At 45.7% G+C, this 19,113-nt stretch overlaps 2 protein-coding genes across 4 annotated transcripts in view; one reads left to right on the top strand and one right to left on the bottom strand.

Moving 5' to 3' along the window:
* Positions 1-1,216: 1,216 nt before the first annotated feature.
* On the bottom strand, positions 1,217-18,995 carry TMEM40 (transmembrane protein 40). 3 transcript variants are annotated; one of them, XM_063164638.1, is made up of 14 exons: positions 18,200-18,995; positions 13,379-13,458; positions 10,481-10,537; positions 9,731-9,870; positions 9,006-9,159; positions 7,557-7,664; positions 7,006-7,059; positions 6,081-6,116; positions 5,014-5,046; positions 3,587-3,649; positions 3,232-3,303; positions 3,077-3,151; positions 2,376-2,438; positions 1,217-1,962 (listed from the first exon to the last, which is right to left on the bottom strand). In XM_063164638.1, exons 3-14 carry the CDS (start codon positions 10,527-10,529, stop codon positions 1,943-1,945), a joined length of 867 nt encoding a protein of 288 aa, XP_063020708.1. In that variant the 5' UTR covers positions 10,530-10,537; positions 13,379-13,458; positions 18,200-18,995; the 3' UTR covers positions 1,217-1,942. The 3 variants fall into 3 exon arrangements, with proteins under 3 accessions (XP_063020708.1, XP_063020707.1, XP_063020706.1); XM_063164637.1 differs by lacking the exon at positions 18,200-18,995 and adding an exon at positions 14,307-14,772 and having other exon boundaries at positions 13,379-13,579; XM_063164636.1 differs by lacking the exon at positions 18,200-18,995 and adding an exon at positions 14,307-14,772.
* Positions 15,250-19,113, top strand: part of SLC38A3 (solute carrier family 38 member 3) — a 238,553-nt gene continuing 234,689 nt past the window's right edge. Inside the window, exon 1 of the mRNA XM_063164635.1 lies at positions 15,250-15,265. The gene's annotated coding sequence lies outside the window, so the exon portion shown is untranslated. The remainder of the gene's footprint in view (positions 15,266-19,113) is intronic.

The following is a 19,113-nucleotide window of genomic DNA, read 5'->3' as shown; positions in this document are numbered from 1 at the left end:
TGGCGGTGTGGGGCAATACCTGCATGTTTAGAGCCCCTCCTCTCTGCACTGCCCCCAGCCATTTCAAACCAAAGGCAAGGAGGCTGTACCCAATGTGCTGGGTGGTGCTGAGGTGGAATGAGATGTTCCAGGTCCTGGGGAACCAACGGGGAGGTGAGGCCCAGCTGGGCTGAATGGCAGCGCAGACAGCACAGGTGAAGGAAAAAAAAATTGGAACTGCTCATAGGAACTTGTAGTTTTGAGTGCTTGGCTGATGCTACAGCAAGGGTGATGCTGAGAAGGACTAAAGGATCTGGAAGAAGAGCAGGAAATTCCCAGGTACTCAAGAGGATGCAGCTCAATGTGTAAGTTGCTTTTTTGTTGAGAACTGACTTTTCTCATGGGACCTGCTGTAAGTGGCTTAGCTGTTCATCTCACACGGTGGGATGCACTTGGTGACTTTTTAAATGTTTTGCAGTTTTTAAATGTTTTGCTTATTTTACCCTTAAGCAGTTTCTGTTAAAATTAAAAATTTATGTTTACTGCAGAGTACCAAATTTAAAACATTAAGTATTGAAACATGTTTCTCATCTTGACTGTTCCACAAATTGCCTTTCAGAAAGACATTAGACAGCAGAGGACACCAAAAAAGCCCTTTTCATCAGAGCAGGGTGACTGTAGTTTTCAGTTCACCCAAAAGCCATTTGCCTCTACCATGGCTACAGTGCTCTGAGCAAGGCCTTATTTGCAGACTAACACAAAATATACAGTAGTTTGGGATGGTGAAATATTTCTACAAAGACATATAAAGGAGCATATAAATACTATGAAATAATTTATATTCATCCTTCTTGCACAATTTAGCCCTTGAGGCATTGGGTGGCAGCTGTGCTGTGTTGGTGCAGGCCTGAGTGCAACTGTTGGTGTTTCTGGCAGTGCAGCTGGAACTGCAGGCAAGAGTGACTGGCACTAGTGCTTCAAACCATGTACAACAAAAAGTAACCTTTCTAATTTTCTGAGCACGGCTTGAAATTGTTCCTGTAAAACTCTGAGCTGTTTGGCTTTACAGCCTTCAGATTTACATTTCCTTAAAAGTCCATGTTTAGGGCTTTTTCTTTTCAACTGGTTGCCTTCATCATTCTGTGGGTATGAAGACCTTACATTTTTACTTAAAATGTAGCTTTGTTGCAGTCTTCCTATGGTTGCATTCTTGCAATGTGTAACATATCCTATAATGTTAAAGTTTCATGTTTATTTTACTCAAAGAAAAAAAGGTTGGGAGATGAGTCAAATCAAGCACTTTGTTTTTCCCCTGAGAAAAGATGAAATCTGCTGTTGTTAATAACAATCTCATTACTGCAGCACTCTGTCAGTGCCTGTAACATCTCCCCAGCTCTCCTCGGGTGGAACCACTGCCCGCCCACTGCTCCGAGTTCTGCCACAATCGATTCATCAGCCCCAGTGCCGGCACCGCGGGGCTCAGCTGGGACAGCAGGGCCCGCCTCTGCCTGCTCTGGGCAGCACCAGGGGGAGGAGGAGGAGGCCAGAATCCCGACAGAAACAGCCAGAGCCTGAGCCAGGACCAGCACAGGCCATTGGTCTGTTGGTTCTGGTACACCACAGGCAGACTGATGAGGTTTGTAAAATGAGAGCTGCACCACCACATGGCTGCCTGGGGCAGGGAAGGTGGCTGTGTTTGTATTTCAATGGAATTGAACACAAGGCTGTATTTCCATTGTCTTCCAAGCTCTGCTGAGCCCCAAACCACTTCAGAATCCAGAGTGGGGCCCTGTACCCCAATTTCAGGTTTATTTTGGAGGGAAAGGAGTGAAGTTTTTCAGAGGTTTCACATTTCAGTATTTCACATTGGCCATTTGGTTGTTAGGTTCACCTCATAAAGCAGTTCCTTTAGTACTGGAAATCTGGACAGCCAGGTTTGAGGAACTCTCCTGAAATACTCCTCCTAGGCAGCTTTCCTCAGGCCTGTGGGATGAAGAAAAACACAGCTGTGAGGACTGCTGTGTTCACTCTATCCATGCAGCTTTTCAGTATTCTTTGTGTTTTGTGTCCTTAAACATGAACCAGGAGTCTGTCTGAAGACCCAACAAGTGAAGACTCCCTCCAGCCCTTGAGTTTTTATTTAAGCTCCAGAATTCTTACACAGATACTGCCAGGAAATAATACTCCATAGAGGGTGGAGTATTAAAAATGTGAAAATGTTCTGCCACGGGGAAAGAGTCAAGACTAATTAATTTTCAAACCCAAGCAGCTGTAATAAACTGTAGTAAATTTTAAGACAGAAAGATGGGAAATTGTAATTTAAGTGAGTTGGTCTTAACTCTTGACCAAACCAAGGTCTAGGGAAAATATGCTGTCAGGAAAAAGAGCACTGTTACCTCTTGGCCTGAATCTGTTAATCAGAGGAACAAAGCTGTCAAGGACACTCCGAATTCGGTACACTGGGTGTGAAAACAAACATATAAGGTAAGCAACGTAAAACATAAAAAAGTAAAAAATGGCAAAACCCAAACACTGACACTTGTTTAAACAAGCACATCTGCAATATCATTAATAAGAAAGATCAGGCTGAGTCATGAGAGAACCATCCATAACCTCCCACCACATTAACATGAGATTACAGAGGAGACAAGTTCTTGGTTGGGGAGCCATAACTTGCTGCTGGTGGCAGCACTCCTATACCATTCTTAAGGATTGTCAAAATGCACAGGTTTTAATATTTCCAGTAGCTGCTGCCCCAAGCTCATCCTCAATCCCAGGGGAATGCATGGCAGCCAGGATGCACAGCATCTTATCCAGTGGATCTGGGAAGACAGGCCTGGCTGCTAAAATTACACGTTGTCATGGCAACACAGCATTCGGCCATTGCTGCAGAAAGAGGTGACTCAGGGCCTTGTGATCACTGAGAAGGAAAAATGAGTCAACCTCTCCCTTCAGTAGCATTAAGGCTGCTTGTCTGCATCCCCTCTGTAATTGGGAGATGTTGGGGGAGTTTCATGGTGAGTACAGAATCTCAGCCCCAGCAGTTTCATGGGCTGTGGCAACTGTGTGACCTTGTCCTTAGTGGAGGGACACTTACCTAGACCAAAGTATATCCCAGTGGTTTCCAGGGAAGCAAAGGTGATTAAACCAATCCCAAGAGAAATGGTCCAATCTAAGGCAACAAAATAAATGTCAGCTTTGCTCATTTTTCTACAGTGCAACAATACATCCTTCAATTGAATCCTGCCTTACCTTTGTGGTAGTAGTAGCAAACAAGTAAAGCTCCAATTGCAAAGCAAAGAATGACAAAATGAAAGAATTCATCTGAAATTGAGAGGGAAGGTTAGGTCACAACTGCAGCCATGGCCCTTCCAAATTCACCTTTAGGTACAGAGTATCACTCATGGAATTAAATCAATTTCCCTGAGATTTCTCAGGGAGTAGGCTAAAGATTGTGAGAAGCCTCTATGATTTTCATCCTGAGGCCTTGATGCACTTCAACAAAGCACTGATGTTGGAAAAATAAAGTTTTTTTTGAACCAGAGATCTTATTCTTTGACTAAGGTTCAACAGGTTTGCCATCAGTTTGATTCAATAAATCAATTACCATCCTTCCGTATGCCCATCCACCGTACTGTGCACTGAGGGGGGTGAGTGCTCTCCTCATAAGCTACAAAAAAGAGAAGTCTTTTAGTGCCATGGAACTGTGAAATTAAGGAGTTCAAAGTTTATTTCCCTTTTTCTATCTAAAATAGATTGTCAGAGCAGAATATATGTAAAACTGTTTGTTGGTCTGCAAACCTTTCAGAAAGATCAAATTAGCAATTTTAAAATCACTCCAAAGAGCATGGGTTTAAAAATGAATTTTAAAAAGTACAACCAGATGGCTGCATTAACAATACTGAATTGTTTTAAAGCACTCTGAGTCTTTTCTGCCTCTTCTGGGACAAGCCATAGTCTCAGAATGACAGTGGGGGAGTAAAGCCACAGTACAAGGCAGCTTCAGTTTGATTCCTGGGTGCTTTGCACAACCACAGGCACAGTAAAAGGCTCCCCTTCATTACTGAGGGTGTGAGAACCATCCCTCTACTAACACCTGACACCAAGTACTTCTGCACCTCCCAGAATGAGACCTGCTGCTGAAATGAGTCTCCTGCAGCTACGTTGGCATAGAGAAAAACAACATAAGAACAAATAAGGTATTTTAGAAGTTTAAACACAGAGCAGTTTGCTCTTTGTCATGAGTGGACTTGCCAAATTCTCTTTTTTCTCCACCTGTATTGCCAGAAAGAGCTCAGTCTTTTACCATCTCTCCAACAACAGGTTTAAAGCAGCAGTTTTTTCCTTTTCTCTTTGTTGGTGGTTTGAGCAGCCCCTGAGGCACGTGCTGCACCTAAGCCTTTGGGAGTTCATTCAGAACAAGTTTCAGGTGCTGATTTCCCCTTCACTGGGCAGCCTCTGCCTGGCAGTGAATTCTCTCTAAAGATGTAACAGGTGAGTACTAGAGGGGTCCTTTACATGAGATGTAGACTTTTGCTGTGGTGCTTTTGAACCACAGAACAACTAAACCTTGAACAGAACCTCTGCTCTGGGTTACCTGATACAGACTTCAGATCTTTGCCTCTTTGAGCAGTCTGGATTGATCACATTCTGGTTTGGGGGCAAACTCAATTATTTTCTTATTAAAAACACAGTATTGCATTATTCTGACTCAAAGATACAACTCTGTGCATTTGTATGAATGATATATAGATAAAGAATTTAGCAGGACATCAATTCACACATGGCAAGTGTCTGTCCTGCATTACTCTACTTCCTAAATGCAACAGTCCCACTGTAACTTGGCATCATGGAATGACTTGCACAGTATGTTTTGTGTTAAAGCATTCCACGTTATTACCTGTTTTCAACCTTCAACTTTTTGATTAGGCAATCTCTAGGCATCAAGGAGCTGGTATTACCCTCACCACATTATGCAAAACTCCTGAAAGAACATCCACAAATAAACTTCTTTATTTGCATGTTTGTACTCACCATCTACATCTGAATCTTCTCTTCTGGCAATCTCTGAAAAGAAATATAGTTCTGTTACTTCTGATGGAAAAAATACAAATATAGAGCTTCCCACCATACTCAGCACCAAGAAGCACAGTGAGCAATCACCTACCTGCAACAAAACTGGGGTGAGTGGTAGAGAGGACAAACACCAAGGGGAGAAGTACCATGACCCTTTCTGCACCTGGCAGTGTGGGGAGAATATGGCCCTGCAATGGATCCCTCTGCCCTGATGTTCCTGTGGCTCCTTGGGGATAGGTAACACAAAAACCTCCCCAAGGGATTATGCTGCAATTTGTAACTTTCCACTGCACAGAACAGAAGTGGAGCAGATGTCCTCTCCAAAGGCTGCTCCACTGGGCTGTTTGTCTCTCCTAACTCATCCTCTGGCCTTGGCCTGGGCACAGGAGGGATGAGCTCAGTAATGCAATTAAGCTGTTGGCAATTTCCTGCTGTGGGCTTTTACAAACATTCTGGGGCTGTGCAGAGTGTCTGGTGGGAGGAAGTCTGCCTTCACACTGCCTGTCTGTGCAGGCCTCTTGCCTGGCACTGTTGCCCTGTTGCTGAGGCTTTCACCTGGCACCTCCTGCTGAGAATGCTGTGCACTCAGAGCCAAGCATCACTGCTGGCAGAAAGCAGGTTCCAGCTCCTCCCAGACTTGCAACCCTGCTCAGCAGGGGACAGAGGGCTTCAGGGAATGCTAAAAACTGCCTCTAGCTTTTTTGGCAAAAACGAAACAGTTGCCCAACAGAACTGCTGGGTTTTTCCCTAAAGAATGACTGCTATGAGCTGATCTTGTGAGAACCTGGCAGGCCTACAAAAATGGGTTAATCTGCCAGAATACCTTGTGCAAATCACCTGCTGTCAGCCAGGCACTACCACAGCCTTGCAACAGAATGTCTGCACCATGCCCAGGCCCAACACCAGGCTAACTGGAAACCAAGGGATTTACAGCCTGAGTTATTTTTAAATGTCTCAGCAGGTCAGAAAGAAGACACTGCAGTTATAGTCATTCCAGCAGGATGAGGTGACCTGGGAGCACTTACCTGAATCTCTGTAAGGAACCATCTCTGCTGGTATTCCTAAAACATGACACAGAGATGATGTGGTTAATACCTGCAGTGAAGGTATCTGTGCCAGCACCAGAGCTGAAATCTGTGCCAGCCCATCAGCTCCCTGAAATCAGTGTGAGTGTGTAACAGAGACAAGGAAGAGACTGACTCTAACCCCTTAAAGAGGATGCCTCTGCTGGGGGTTATGCAGTAAAAAAGTGGGAAATGAGTGAATTCTTCCCCCCTGCTATTCCATCCCTCCAAGTATCTGGAGGGATAGAATGATTCAGGTAGAATCAGACTCCTGTGAGACAGATTAGATCTCCTAATGTCAATTTTAAATTAACTGCTCTTACATTTGGGCTGAGCTCAGTTTAAGACATTAATTAAAATATTAACGCTTTACATTTTTACAACCATAATTCTATAGGTATTTCTGTGTATTGACACAGCACATTTTCCTCATCTGCACTGTACTTATTTTCCACTTTTCCTCTGGTAGGAAAGGAAAATCCTCAGGAACAAGATGGTCCTTGGTGATGATCTCCAGTCAGTGCTGTGGGCTGACTGCAGCCCCTCTAAGCAGTGGCTGTGACAGATGTTTTCAGAACCCTCTTGCTGCATTTCAGTGGCAGCTGTGCAGACCCAGGCAGCAGGACTCCTCCCACAACAGCAGATTTTGCTGCTTTCCTGGTTCAACTCTGAGCACAGGCCATGGCTGAGTGTCAACATTAGTTGAGCTTCATCTTGTAGGAAATGTCTTTCCTACAGCCAAATTCTGACTTGTCTTTCTTTTACATCTACATATGTTAATATACCTTTGTTCAACAGCTAAAGCAAAGAATGCAAAAAATAGTCCTTTTTTGGTTTATATTGGTTGCCTCTAGTAAAAGCCAATACTGTTGTCACTTTGTCCTACCTCCAAGTAACTGGCCTTCAGTCTTCTGTATTCCTAAGTCTTCCTCATCACTGTCTGGATAGGAGAAAGAATTGTTCATCAGAGTAAAGAAAAATGTGCTAGCAGCATCAGAAACAACAGCACTGCAGTTGTTTGCTCACAATGTAACCATATGAAGGTAAAAATCAAGGCTCTGAAATGCAAGGATCACTATTGGCTGCTTTTGCCTCACAGCTCCCTTCAAAGCTGGCTGAATAGGTGAAGCTCAGCAAAACCTGAAGTTGGATTAACTTGTATAAAGGGCTGTAGAGAGAAGTTAAGATCTTTTATTTGGGGAAGGAATCTTGCAGCAGATTTCTATGTTTCTGAAACCAACTTCCACAAGAGTGGGTGGCAGCCACTGTTTTGCTGATTATGAATCAGGTACTGATGATTTTCTACATTCTCTCTTTTGCACAATTTCTTACTTTATTCAGAGCTCTACAGAATTGCCACATCTCCTTTGTCAATCCTTACAAACATGCAGTCAGACTAAATTATGTATCAGGGAAAATAAAATAAATCCTCTTTACCTTGTGTATCTTCATCCATGGACTCCTGGGCTGAGTTTTCAGACTTTTTGTCCTCTTCTGAATATACAAAATTCCTTTCCAAACTCTTCAGGAGTTTCAACTTTTCATCTTTTTTTATAAAGAGAGAAAAAAAAAAAAAAAAAACATTATCAGTGACTACATTTTCTATTTTACAATTACAGATTTCCTAATGCTTTATTAAAAGTTGCCTGACAGGAAATCAGACCCTTTGTCTAATTTCAGTTGTGGTTTTGGCACACAAAGGGTAGTAGTACAAAGCATCAAATGAAAGCATCAAACACACTACAGTTTAGACCTTCTTAAATGGTTGTGGTAGACACCTAAATTTTCATATTCTGGCGTTTAATTATTCATAATGTTACCCCTGTGCAAATTCCCACTCCCTGAAGCAGCAGCAGCTGAATGATGAGGAAGGAGAGCAGGAGAGGAGTGGCTGACCCGGCCCTGGGCTACTCCTGCCAGGGCTCCCTGTGCCGACGCCGCGGCTGCAGCTCCCTCTCGTGGCACAGGAGCACAGCCCTGACAGCCGGGCCACGCCAGGATCCTCTGCTGCTGCCTCCTGTGGCCAGGGGTGACCCTGAACACCATGTCTTCATCAGGAGGCACAGGCAGGTAGATGGGATTCCTTCTCCTCCAGCTCCTCGAGGCTGCTCACAGCCCAAGGGTCTTGTTACCAACATTCCTGCTCTGAGAGATGACCAAAGCTGGGCTGTGCACCAGGCTGGGAGGTCTCCCCCCTTCAGGAACATGTTTAACCAAGGCAGAAGGAGGAACAGGATGTCCTTGAGGGTCTCCAGATAAATTTAGGGTCATCTTAAGTGAGTGCTCCTTTGTCATCTGTTAAAGACAATTAATGACTATGGACCCTGTGAAACTGCCTGTGGTTTCTTCCTGCACAGCCAGGCAAATAAGTCTCTTTTAACTTGTTGCCAGGTTCAGCACCCTGTGTGCCATCCCCTGTCCATTCCATTTAGTTTTATATGTGCTGCTAGGGAATTATATTTGTACAAATATTTTCCCTTGTAGTTCTACATGTGCTGCTAGGGAATTGTATTTGCACAAATATTTTACTGGTTCAGCTCTGATTTCCTACCACTGGGAGTGCTCAGGGGGGCCCTGGCTGGCTGAATAACAGCCTGTGCAAAAACATCAGGGAAAACGTTCTCAAGTCAGAGAAACTTCCTTGGCAGCACCATCCCAGGACATGCTCTCTCCCTAAACACAGGTGGGTTTTCCCCAGAAGAGGCCAAGTCTAACTGCAGTAAAATACTAACTTTGGCTCTCCTTACCACCACACCTAACTGCCTTTCCTGAGCAGCACTTCCAGACAGTTCAGTTGTTCACTAATAATCACTTCCAAGCACATACCAGTGTTCAAGCTGTTGTCAAGTCCCACTGACAGCTGACAGGAGGACAGGTAGGACTCACCCTTTCCCTTGGAGCTGGGCAGCTGCCTGTACCCAGATGGGTTGGAAGTCTTCAGCAAAAGGTAAAGAAGAACCATTGCCCTGGCTCCTTTCTTCTCTATGGCTTTCAGGCAGGCAGCACAGCCTTCAGGGAGCACATCACAGCTGTTAAGGAGCTGGAAAGGAGGTCAGTAACTAGCAAATGGTCTTTCCAATAAAACACAGCCTGTAGAAGCACACCCTGATGGGCAAATGAGTGTATCCCACCCTGTGGGAAATGTAACCCCCTGTTCCTACTATGCAAAGGGAAAACTGGGGACAAACAGTCATGTCAAAGAAAGGAAGAGAATGTAAACTCCATTCAGCAACTGGGAGCAGAGCCATCAACTGGGAAAAACAGCATGGTGGGCAATAGTTAACTATTCAGAGAGCTGGAGAAACACAGCTATAGGGTCTGAAAAAGGCCATGCAATTGCTGCAGTATCTTACAGCAAAATATGACTAACAATGGTCCTGCCTAGAACACACTGAGCTGAGCTGATCCTGAGGAATTTATACAGAGCCAATTATTTTTGCACATGGAGAGCAGTGAAGTAAAAAGCAGTGGCCTGAACCTCATTTGTCTAAGTGCCCTGTTATACCTTTTAATATATTTCAGTACATCAGCTAGTGAGACTGTGCTCTCTCTCCCCAGAGTATAGGAGAAAAGTAAAATAACAAGGATAAGTTGTTCCTTTGGTAACTTACATTGTTCTTTTCTTCGGTATTGAGGATAGGTGGGTCAGTAATGGCCAAGCATTTCACAAGTGATTCCCAGAAGGACTGGTTCATTTTCTCATGATTCTCCAAGTACTTGGCATCAGCAGCAAAAGCTCTCTGAAAAATGTCTGTAAGGAAAACAAACCTGTCACTGTGCAGGAGCAGAGGGGGGTTCATGGCAGTGTTCCTGTGGTGCTCAGTGCAGGTATGGAGACAGACACCAGGCTGTAACACACTGCCCAGTAACAGCACACAGGAAAGAGAGTGCTGCTGTATTGTATAAAGCATCTCAGTCTGTCACAAAACACTAGACAAATGTCAACAGTCCATACAAATGACTGATGTCCCTGTGATGCTGTTGTCTCAGTTAGAGAAGCATGGCAAGTGTTCCCAAAGTATTCCTAGCTATTTAACAAGTGTTTATTCTGACCCTGCTGTTTTACAGACAGGCACAAAGACCCCAAGGACTGCATACCAAGGCACTGAGATTGCTCATCAAGCATTTAATGCACAGTAAAGTCTCCTTCATGTATCTAAATTCCCACTTGCATGTGCACAAAGCCTAACAGGAGCCTGTGGAAGAGCTGGGAATTGACTGCTGGTCTCTCTTTACAAGCAAGGAGATGGATAGGATGTGTTTTCAGAGGAAACAGATTTCATTGACTCACGCCCACCCTGGCAAACACTGCTGTGCACTGTGCATGAGCCAAAGCTCTGATCTTTGTGTGCTTCCCTCACCTTGCTGTTCTTCAGTAAGGTCTGGGACTGGGACATCCAAATTCTCCATTGCTGTGCCTGTTTGAGAGGGGAGAAAAAGCACACTTAGAATCAGGTCACTGACCTTCCTGGTTTTCTGCCTGTGATTTTCTGCAAACACTGTGTCTGTCTCTGGGCCTTTCAGTTTTGAAATCACTTCTCTGTTTCACATCATGATTCATTTACCCTCCTGGGACCCAATTCTTGACTCCTCCAAGTGAGCCCTATTGGCCTTTGGTTATTAGGAAAGAACAAAAGTCTGATCATCATGAGTAAAACAAAAAGAAGTCAGACTTGATCATTCACATTGTTGTTTTGTAAAGCTACCAAGGTGTCTAATTAAACATTTACCACAGATGTGAGTAACCTAATAGGCTGGGTTCCATTCACGAAACAGAACAATTATCCTGCAGCTTTTACATCCCAATACTTGAAATGTATCAGCCAGGAAAAAGAGCAGAAATAGTTCCTAGGAAAGTCCCACAAGACTTTGAACTCTTGCCTCACAGAAGACTTTGATACTTCAATGTCTGTTCTTCCCAAGTTGTCATGAAATTTCCATAAACTTTAACTTTATGAATTACAAACTTTTAAGTGTTGATCCCAGACTAATTATTGGTATTTGCCAAAGAAACAAATGTTCTGACATCCCCAAAATTCAGCACTTCCTTTCATTTTGATAAACTTGCCACAGAACTTTTGGGCTGAGGCTGGAACATTCTGATGGTGCACATTTTGTGGTGGCTGTGGTTCTGAATTGTTGCCTCTGCCTAGCATGGTCCAGGCATTCTGCACTGATGCATCTGCCCTTGTGCAACACTGCAACCAACCAACAGCTGCACTGAGAGATGCAAAAGAAGGGTTTTGGGGAGCCTAAAGCACAGTTTCCACTATGCAGGATGCAACAGGAAAACAGTTTGTATGTCCACACATTTTCTTACAATATGACTTCTGGATCCATTCAACAAAACACTTCCAATCAAGCAGTTTGAAAACTAAGAATACCCTTCAAACTTTCCAGAGAAAAACCTGTTTCCTTTCTCATTGGTATTAAGACAATCATATAAGTTCAAAAAACATTCTAATACAAAACCCAAAACAGGTCAGTAAATATCTTCAGAAGGATACTGTAACACATAAGCAAACACTCAAACAGAACAACTTTTTAGGGTGTCAGTTCTCAGACAGAGGAACTTAGACACAGACTTCAAAAGACTTCTGGGAAAATTACATAACCACTTTCAAAGGATCAACTCAGAAAACTTGGCTTACCTGCCTCCAAAGTGTATTGAGAGAGAACAATATTTTAACAACATTTTGAAATTATTCCCAGTGATGAATCTATGCAAAAGATCTACAGATCCTCCCCTTCCCCTGACTTACATCCAGCCTTTGCTGCTGTAGCTGTGGCAGCAGCCCTGTGGGAGCTGTGAGCACCGATAGGGAATGCAGGAAATGCATCTGTCCCCTCTGTGGGTAAGCAGCAGCTGATGTGGAAATGTAGGAACCCAGCACGCCACACCCTGGACAGACTCTCTTGGCCACTCAGTGTCAGTTCACAGCACTCAGGTATCTCCAGCTACAGTTTTCTGCCTTTTCCAGTCCCTTTCTTGCCTTCCTATTTGCTCAACTTAGACCTTGCAACAGTTGCTTTTTTAACCTAAATCCTTTAGGCCTCTCTCTGGACTGCATAATTAAAATACCAGAGCTAAAGGAACAAAAGTACCTTAAATATAAACATTTTTCCCAGCTGATTAATTTAATTTCAGAAAATAATTCAAAAGTATTCTGATATTTTACTGTCTAATGAAACTCAGAAGATTTGTCTTTGGGGTTCCTCATACCTAGTGACTTTCAGTGGCATTTAAAGGCAAGTTGCTGTTCCCCTGACAGGAACAAGTCACAGCAGCTGCCCTATCCCAGCTTTGCATCATCCCAAAGACAAAGTGAGCAGGTTGGCACTACCTGACCTGTCCTGCCACACACACAGGAAGAGCAGATTCAACAGTGAAGGCAGGGCAGACACTGCCAACATCATCTTCATCTGCTATCAGACTGATTTACTTCAAAACTATTCATTTGCTGGCCCAAATGAGCCAGCAGACTGCTCAGCTGTTCCAGCAACAGAAACACAGTTGCCCAATGCACTTTTGTATCATGCTGTGGTAAGACCTGGATGCCACAAGAGGATCCAGGAGCACTCAGCATCTGCTCCCATCTCCCTTTCTGTGCCTCCAGCACAGCTCAGCCCAGTAAGTCACCAAGATTTACATTAGCCAAGGAAGTTGGGTAGCTAATTTCTCTTAGACTATGCACATTAATTCCCTTGTGGCTCTTCTGGAAAGAAAATCAGATCTAAACAAAGGATAAGTATAGGTGCCTAATTATTGTATGTTTTAAAAGTGACTTAGTTGATTATACCTCATAATGAGAGAAGGATGATGATATACAGGTATTTCAGCCTGGCCATGAGCTCACTGGGGAATGACATGAACAACAGACCTCACCTTGCTTTCCTCAGTAAATCAGAATTTAATTGTAGTGAGGTCTTTTTAACGTGTTAGAATAAAATTTGTGTGCAGAGTCAGATTTAGAAAGTGAGGCTAACAATTTCCATACATGAAGTTTTGCTTAGCTGATTAAATATATCTGAGGGAAATTGCTCAATGGGAAAACAAAAAATATGCAAATAAAATAAAATAAAATAAGATTGTTTGAACTTCAAGACAAAAATCAGATAATCCCAGACCTCTTCCCTTTGAAACTGCTTTCACCTTTCATTTTAAGTTATATGCTGACACCTAAGCATGCTAAATTTTATTTTAAAGTCCCTCAATTATTTTCTCTCAAATCAAACCAAACCAACTTCTTAAAGCACACCTGCAAGTCTCAGGTTGGTCCTAGCTGTTGGTTCCACAGGAAGACGTCCTGGAGGGCCGTGGTGAAAGCTGAGTTTCTTCCTGTGAGACAACAAAAGCTGATCCACACCAGTTCCGTTTGAAATCCTTCCTGCTCCAGGCTCCTCGGGCTGTGGTAATAATTCTGCTACCCTTCTCCTTCCCTTCCTGTTGTCAAATGCAGCTGAAATGTCACAGAGAAGTAGCAAAACTTGGACTTTTCACTCTCCTTGAACACAGGCATGTACAGAGACCCAGCAAGTGCAGGTCTCCGCAGCAAGGGCAGCTCCCAGCTCTGACAGCCCCATGGGGGTGAGCAAGGAGCAGGCACAGCCCAAGCACTCCTTGCAGCTCCAGCACTTCCTTCCTCCCTGGCTTTCACAGCAGGCCCAGACACGGTGGCTGCACTGCTGCCAGCCCCACACCTGTGAGCCCTGGGGAGGTTGCTGCCCATTTTCCAGCTCTGCCTTAAGCATTGACGTGCAGCATTTGAAATTACTCAGTTTGTGTTTCTCCTTTCACACCCTGTGCCTCTCTGTGGTTGCTGTAAAGCTCTGAAGGAAGAATATTAACTCATCAGAAGCCAGAAATGTTTATGCTCGTAGCCTGAGTAAAATTAAGGCAAACAAACCTTTCTCTTTGCATAAAGTATTGGGCTTGCTGCGAGGATTTTAGAGAAAAAAGCTATTTAAAAGATGGGGAAGTTGAGTCAAAAAGACTCCAGTTGAGTCAGTAAGAGAGGTTATAGGGAAGTCCTGTAATCCCCACAGCACCAGCACCCTTTTCCTGTACAGTGGCTTGATGCCTCAAACAGCAGCCAATAACCCAGCAGTACCAAGAGCCAGCAGGCAGCCCCCCAGCACCCTCAGGCTTGGCCCCAAGAAGCCCCTGCAGCCCTCCCCAGCACTCACCTGCAGGGCTGTGTGGTGGTTCAGGATCCTGGCTCAGGGATCCCAGCCCAGGGAAGACGTCGGGGCCGGGGCCTCACGTGGCCTCCCTGAGTCACGGCTGAGCGGCGGCGGCTCCGTTGTCCTGTGGCTGCTGAGGTCACACTGCAGGCGTGTGTCCCCATGTCCCTGAGCCCTGGGGATGTGCCCAAGGGCCAGTCCCACTGGCACAGACAGAGGAGCTGTGCAGCTCCCAGCCTGCCTCAGGCAGTGATGGCCCTCAGTAGCCCTGAACAGCCAGGATCCCTCACTCCTGCCCGTGCTGCTCCAGCACAGCCCCGGCTCAGGCTGGAGACCCAGCCCCACTTGCTTGGCCTTCCTGGGACATCAGGAGACCCCAGCCCCGCTTGTTTGGCCTTCCTGGGACATCAGGAGACCCTGCCCCACTTCCTTGGCCCTCCTGGGACATCAGGAGACCCTGCCCCACTTCCTTGGCCTTCCTGGGACATCAGGAGACCCCAGCCCTGCTTGTTTGGCCTTCCTGGGACATCAGGAGACCCCAGCCCCGCTTGTTTGGCCTCCCTGGGATATGAGGAGGGCACTGGGGATGTAGAATCCGCTCTGTGGGGAGCGGCCTGGGCTCTGCTAAAGCTAAGCAGGGACACCATGATGAGGGTGTGGAAGGCCAGGCACGCTCCCCTCCTGCTCAGGGCATCCCAGGATGGCACAGATAGACTGCCTGTGCAGCTGGGCCAGTGGCAGCAAAGGAAACGTGCCCTCCACCCCATCTGTCCCCAGCAGCCACAGAGGGTGCTGACAACACAGACCCTGTGGCTCTGCCCATCCTATACCCACTGTAAGGTCATTGGTGCCCCCCCCAGCCCTTCTCAGCCACTCTGACACACATCTTACAGCACAACAGTGTCTGCAGCCACCCAGGGCTGTTTGCTGTTCAGGACAGCTGCTCCCTCACTGGCAGGTGATGCTTCCTGAGCCAGCCAGCCTCCACCACAAGGAAACAGGAGTAGGAAAGGAGGGGATAAATTCCTGCAGTGCACCACAGCACAAAGGTGGCAGATGTTTGTTCACCTGAAAATGTATGTGAGGAGAGACAGCCAGTGTCAAAGGAGACTCCTTGGGACACTCCAATAGCACAGTGGCTGTTGATTCCACAAGGTGTGGTCATGTAAGTCATTTGTCATATTCCGCTAATGGTTTGACCCTGGTGCAGTTGGGATCCCAGGAAGGATTGTACTCCCTCCCTCTGCTCTCCTCACTTCATCTCCTGATGCTTCTGGAGTGACTGGGACACAGGTAAAGTAAGTTATACCTACTAAAGTAGGTGTGCATTTATTTTTAACAGTTTGTTTGGCTGTTTGCTGTGGGTTTTTTGTATTTTTTTAGAGGGGGAAAGGACTGGGGTTTGTGGTTTTTAAGCCAGGTATTCCACTACTTTTCTACAAGCACCTATTCAAGTGCCTTGTCTCACCTCCCCTGACATTTTTAATTACATGTAACATTGAACACTTAAAGCAGCAAATACCCTGCATCTACTGCTGGGAAGATTATAATGCTTTATCATGTATTACATGTGTTTACCTGGCCATTATTTGGGAACTGTCCTCTGAGAGATTAAGGAGAATGGTGATTTATTCTTTGTATGCTGGGAAAATTGCTTCCAGGAGGAGTTTAGCAAGGTGAGACACAGGCAGAGCAGCTCTTATGCTTGACACTAATTGGGTGCAATGTGTGTGTGGATTTGTCACACAGGCAGGTTGCATGAGAAATGTAGAAATACTGCTAAGTGAGTGTAGGAGGGGCCCAGTGATGGAACATAGAGTAGTTATTGCTCATTATGTCATCACATTTCTGACAGATTTAAACAGTCCCATGACTCCTCTTGCCCTACCCTGACTTTCATCCAATGGGTTGGTTAAATTACTCCCTCCTGTGCTACTTACTTACTTGCTACTTATTTTGCTTTAAATAAAGTCTGCTTCAACAATTGTTGTGAGCCTGTGAAGCACAGGTAAGTGCAGGGAGATTATGCCTCACTGCCAGCTGTACTTTGCAGGCTACAGGTAGTTTACAGCTACCTTTCTGCTTTGAGAGAGAAGAAAAAAGCAACAAACAGTGAATACAACTCACTTTCTAACCTTCCAAACCATCATTGAACCAGTAACACCCTGTTATGCTGAAATCAGGTGAAAGATGTTTGCTTTTGGCTGGGACAAAGCCTGAGATTTTGCTATGAAAGCTTGTGGAATCATGAGTAGATCATGTTGTACCTTACTATGATTTTTGGAAATTTTTTTCTCATTCTGTACCCTTCTGTGGGATTACCTGCCATAATAAATAATTCATTGTATTAGTATTTTAAATTAACACAGTATAATTTTTACTAAAGCCCGTTAAATTGAAGAACTAGGCCTGTTTGAGCAGGCTAAATCAAAGGCCAGGATATATCACTCACTTCCTGGAGGATTACTGAGCTCCTCAGGTGCTGCTATCAACAGCTCCCGGGGCAGAAGAGTGAGTGCTTCCAGTACTGACAAGCACAGGATCCTCCCCTTAATGGCTGCAGGTAATGGTGGAAATTCCCTCATTATGGGAGCTCCCCTTTACTATGGTCAGCACATAGCAGGCTCAGAAATGGCCTCTGAGGGATGAGAGGGAGGGTGTCTGACCTCTGGGGCACTCTGGGGCACTCTGGTCCTTCCAATTTAGTCACAAGGGCACTCCTCAGTTACAATCTGGCTGCTTTAGCCCAGGCCCATCAGTAGGACAGACAGTGCAGCCCCAATACAAAGCAGAAATCCAAAAAGGACAGGCTGCTGGCTGACAGAAGCAGGGAACAGTGAGCTCTTCCCAGCCCCTGGCCTGGGTGAGCAGTGCTGCAGCAAGCACAGGGATCAACACAGGGTCCCAGGATACTCTCCCCACCCACTGCCCTAACTGGAGAACTGCTTCCATGAGCAACCTCCAAAAATATCTGCTCCAGTATCTGCTCCTCTCCTCTCCTCGTTCTCCCAGCTCACTGGGCTCCCCTTCCATCCCCAGTCTTCTGGTCTAGCAATAGGGCTGGAAGTGCCTGATGGGAGCAGTCAAAGGCAGGAGAACACAGATGCTCCCTGGGACAATTCCCAGCTTCAGCTGATCCTCCCTCCTGACAAAGGCCTTTTCCTCAGCACTTTTAATCACACAGGCAACACCAAGGATTTCGATATTTAATCCTGATGTTTTGTGGGATGGGTTTGGTCCTGGATCCATTTTGTAACTCTGTCAGCAAGGCAGGCTGTGACCTGTCCCCAGTGCTTTGTCAGCACTGTACCTGCCAGGAGATGGCAAGGCCAGGAAGCAGAACAGCCTGCAAGGGTAAGGAGGCACGGGGTGGTTACCTGGTGGGTTATCTGCTGGCACAGGGGCAACACAGGGAGAGTCACAGAGCCAGGCTGGGGCTGGGCCAGCAGCTCTGTGCAACACTGACCAAACTGGCTGGGGCATCCCCTGACAAGGTGAACCTCAGAGCTCCCACCCAGAGTGGGAATCAAGAGTTTGATCTACCCATTATTTCCCCAGGATATTATTTTCAAGCTTTTGCTCCAGGACATACACAATAATCCTCTCCTCCTCCAAAAAGAGGGTTTTGTCAATGACTGGCTTCACACTGCTGTGATATGAAGTGAAAGCACACAGGCTGTGTCAGATTGCACAGGGAGAGGATGGAGAAGGTAAGTGGAAAGGTGAGCTCATGGTACAGCCACTGTAATGCTTTTATGTACTCCAAGGCCAAGTTTCCAGCTCCCAGGACCTGCAGAGCTCAGAGCAGCACTGCTGGCAGCTTTTGGAAATTGGACACAAAGCCTCAGTGAATCTGGAGACCTCCCACTCTCCTGTGACCTTCCCATCTCACTGACCTGGGGAGCAGCAGCCGTCCCAGACTGGCAGGGCCAATCTTCTCCTTGTGAGACAGCTACTCCAGTGACATCAGTGATGTGGGTGCCTTGGCACCAGGATGCAAGCAGACACCATCTTCTGGGATCTTTACAATTCAGCCTTGCAAAGCTCTTAGGATCAAAGTGCAGCTGTCCCTCAACAACTCAGCTGTGTCCTAAAACATTCCTCTCTTGAAATGGCCTCAGCTCACTGAATTATCAGGTTCAATCACCTGCAACATAAAGGGGATGAAGGTACATTTCACTTCTAAACTGTTTCCTAAAATCAAGGGTCTGCTCACAGTAGGCACTGAGAGCCCAAAGGGTATTTACTAAAAGCTAGCACTATTTGAGAAATCTGGTCCAATCCATTCATCTTAAAAGATGTACTCTGGATCAGACTAAAACTTTTTTGGGCTATGCAAAGCTTGAATCAAGTTCTGGGTCCCTGTTCTGCTGATAGCACACAAACATGTCTTCCACCCAGATGAAAACACTACATTCCCAAACCTTGGAGCCTCTAATGAGCACTGCTGGACTGCTCCCATCACTGCATGAGCCTGGCTGCCTGTCCAGCAGGCAGTGAGCACTACCAGCCCACTCTCTGTCATCCAAGAGTGCAAACCCTTCTCAAGCTACAGACTGGCTCAGGCTCTCTAGGTCAATTCTGGCACCTTCATAGGGGGCTTCAAAGCAGCTTCTCTGCAGTTCAGACTCTGGGAAAAGGTCTCAGACCACCAACAGGTCTCTGCTGACCACAAGTAGAGCACCCAGCCCTCTCAGGAGATGAGGACAGCATGGTATCAGGACATAGAGGACACAGCCATCTCTGCTACATTAAATGTGTGGTGGGAAGAACAGCACCACTAACACACCACATAAATCAGTCATCTAAA

The sequence above is a fragment of the Melospiza melodia genome, chromosome 10 (genome assembly GCF_035770615.1).
Source record: "Melospiza melodia melodia isolate bMelMel2 chromosome 10, bMelMel2.pri, whole genome shotgun sequence".
Lineage (NCBI taxonomy): Eukaryota > Metazoa > Chordata > Aves > Passeriformes > Passerellidae > Melospiza > Melospiza melodia.
Note: the sequence above shows the minus strand (reverse complement) of the source record. Positions and strands in the feature narration are given on the sequence as shown.

Coding starts and splice junctions, on each gene's coding strand:
- TMEM40 (XM_063164638.1), bottom strand. CDS start 10,529: ATGGAGAATTTGGATGTCCCAGTCCCAGACCTTACTGAAGAACAGCAA. Junction 6,117..7,005: donor TGAAGGCCAGTTACTTGGAG/GTAGGACAAAGT, acceptor GTCATGTTTTAG/GAATACCAGCAGAGATGGTT. Junction 3,650..5,013: donor AGAAGATTCAGATGTAGATG/GTGAGTACAAAC, acceptor TCTTTTTTGTAG/CTTATGAGGAGAGCACTCAC.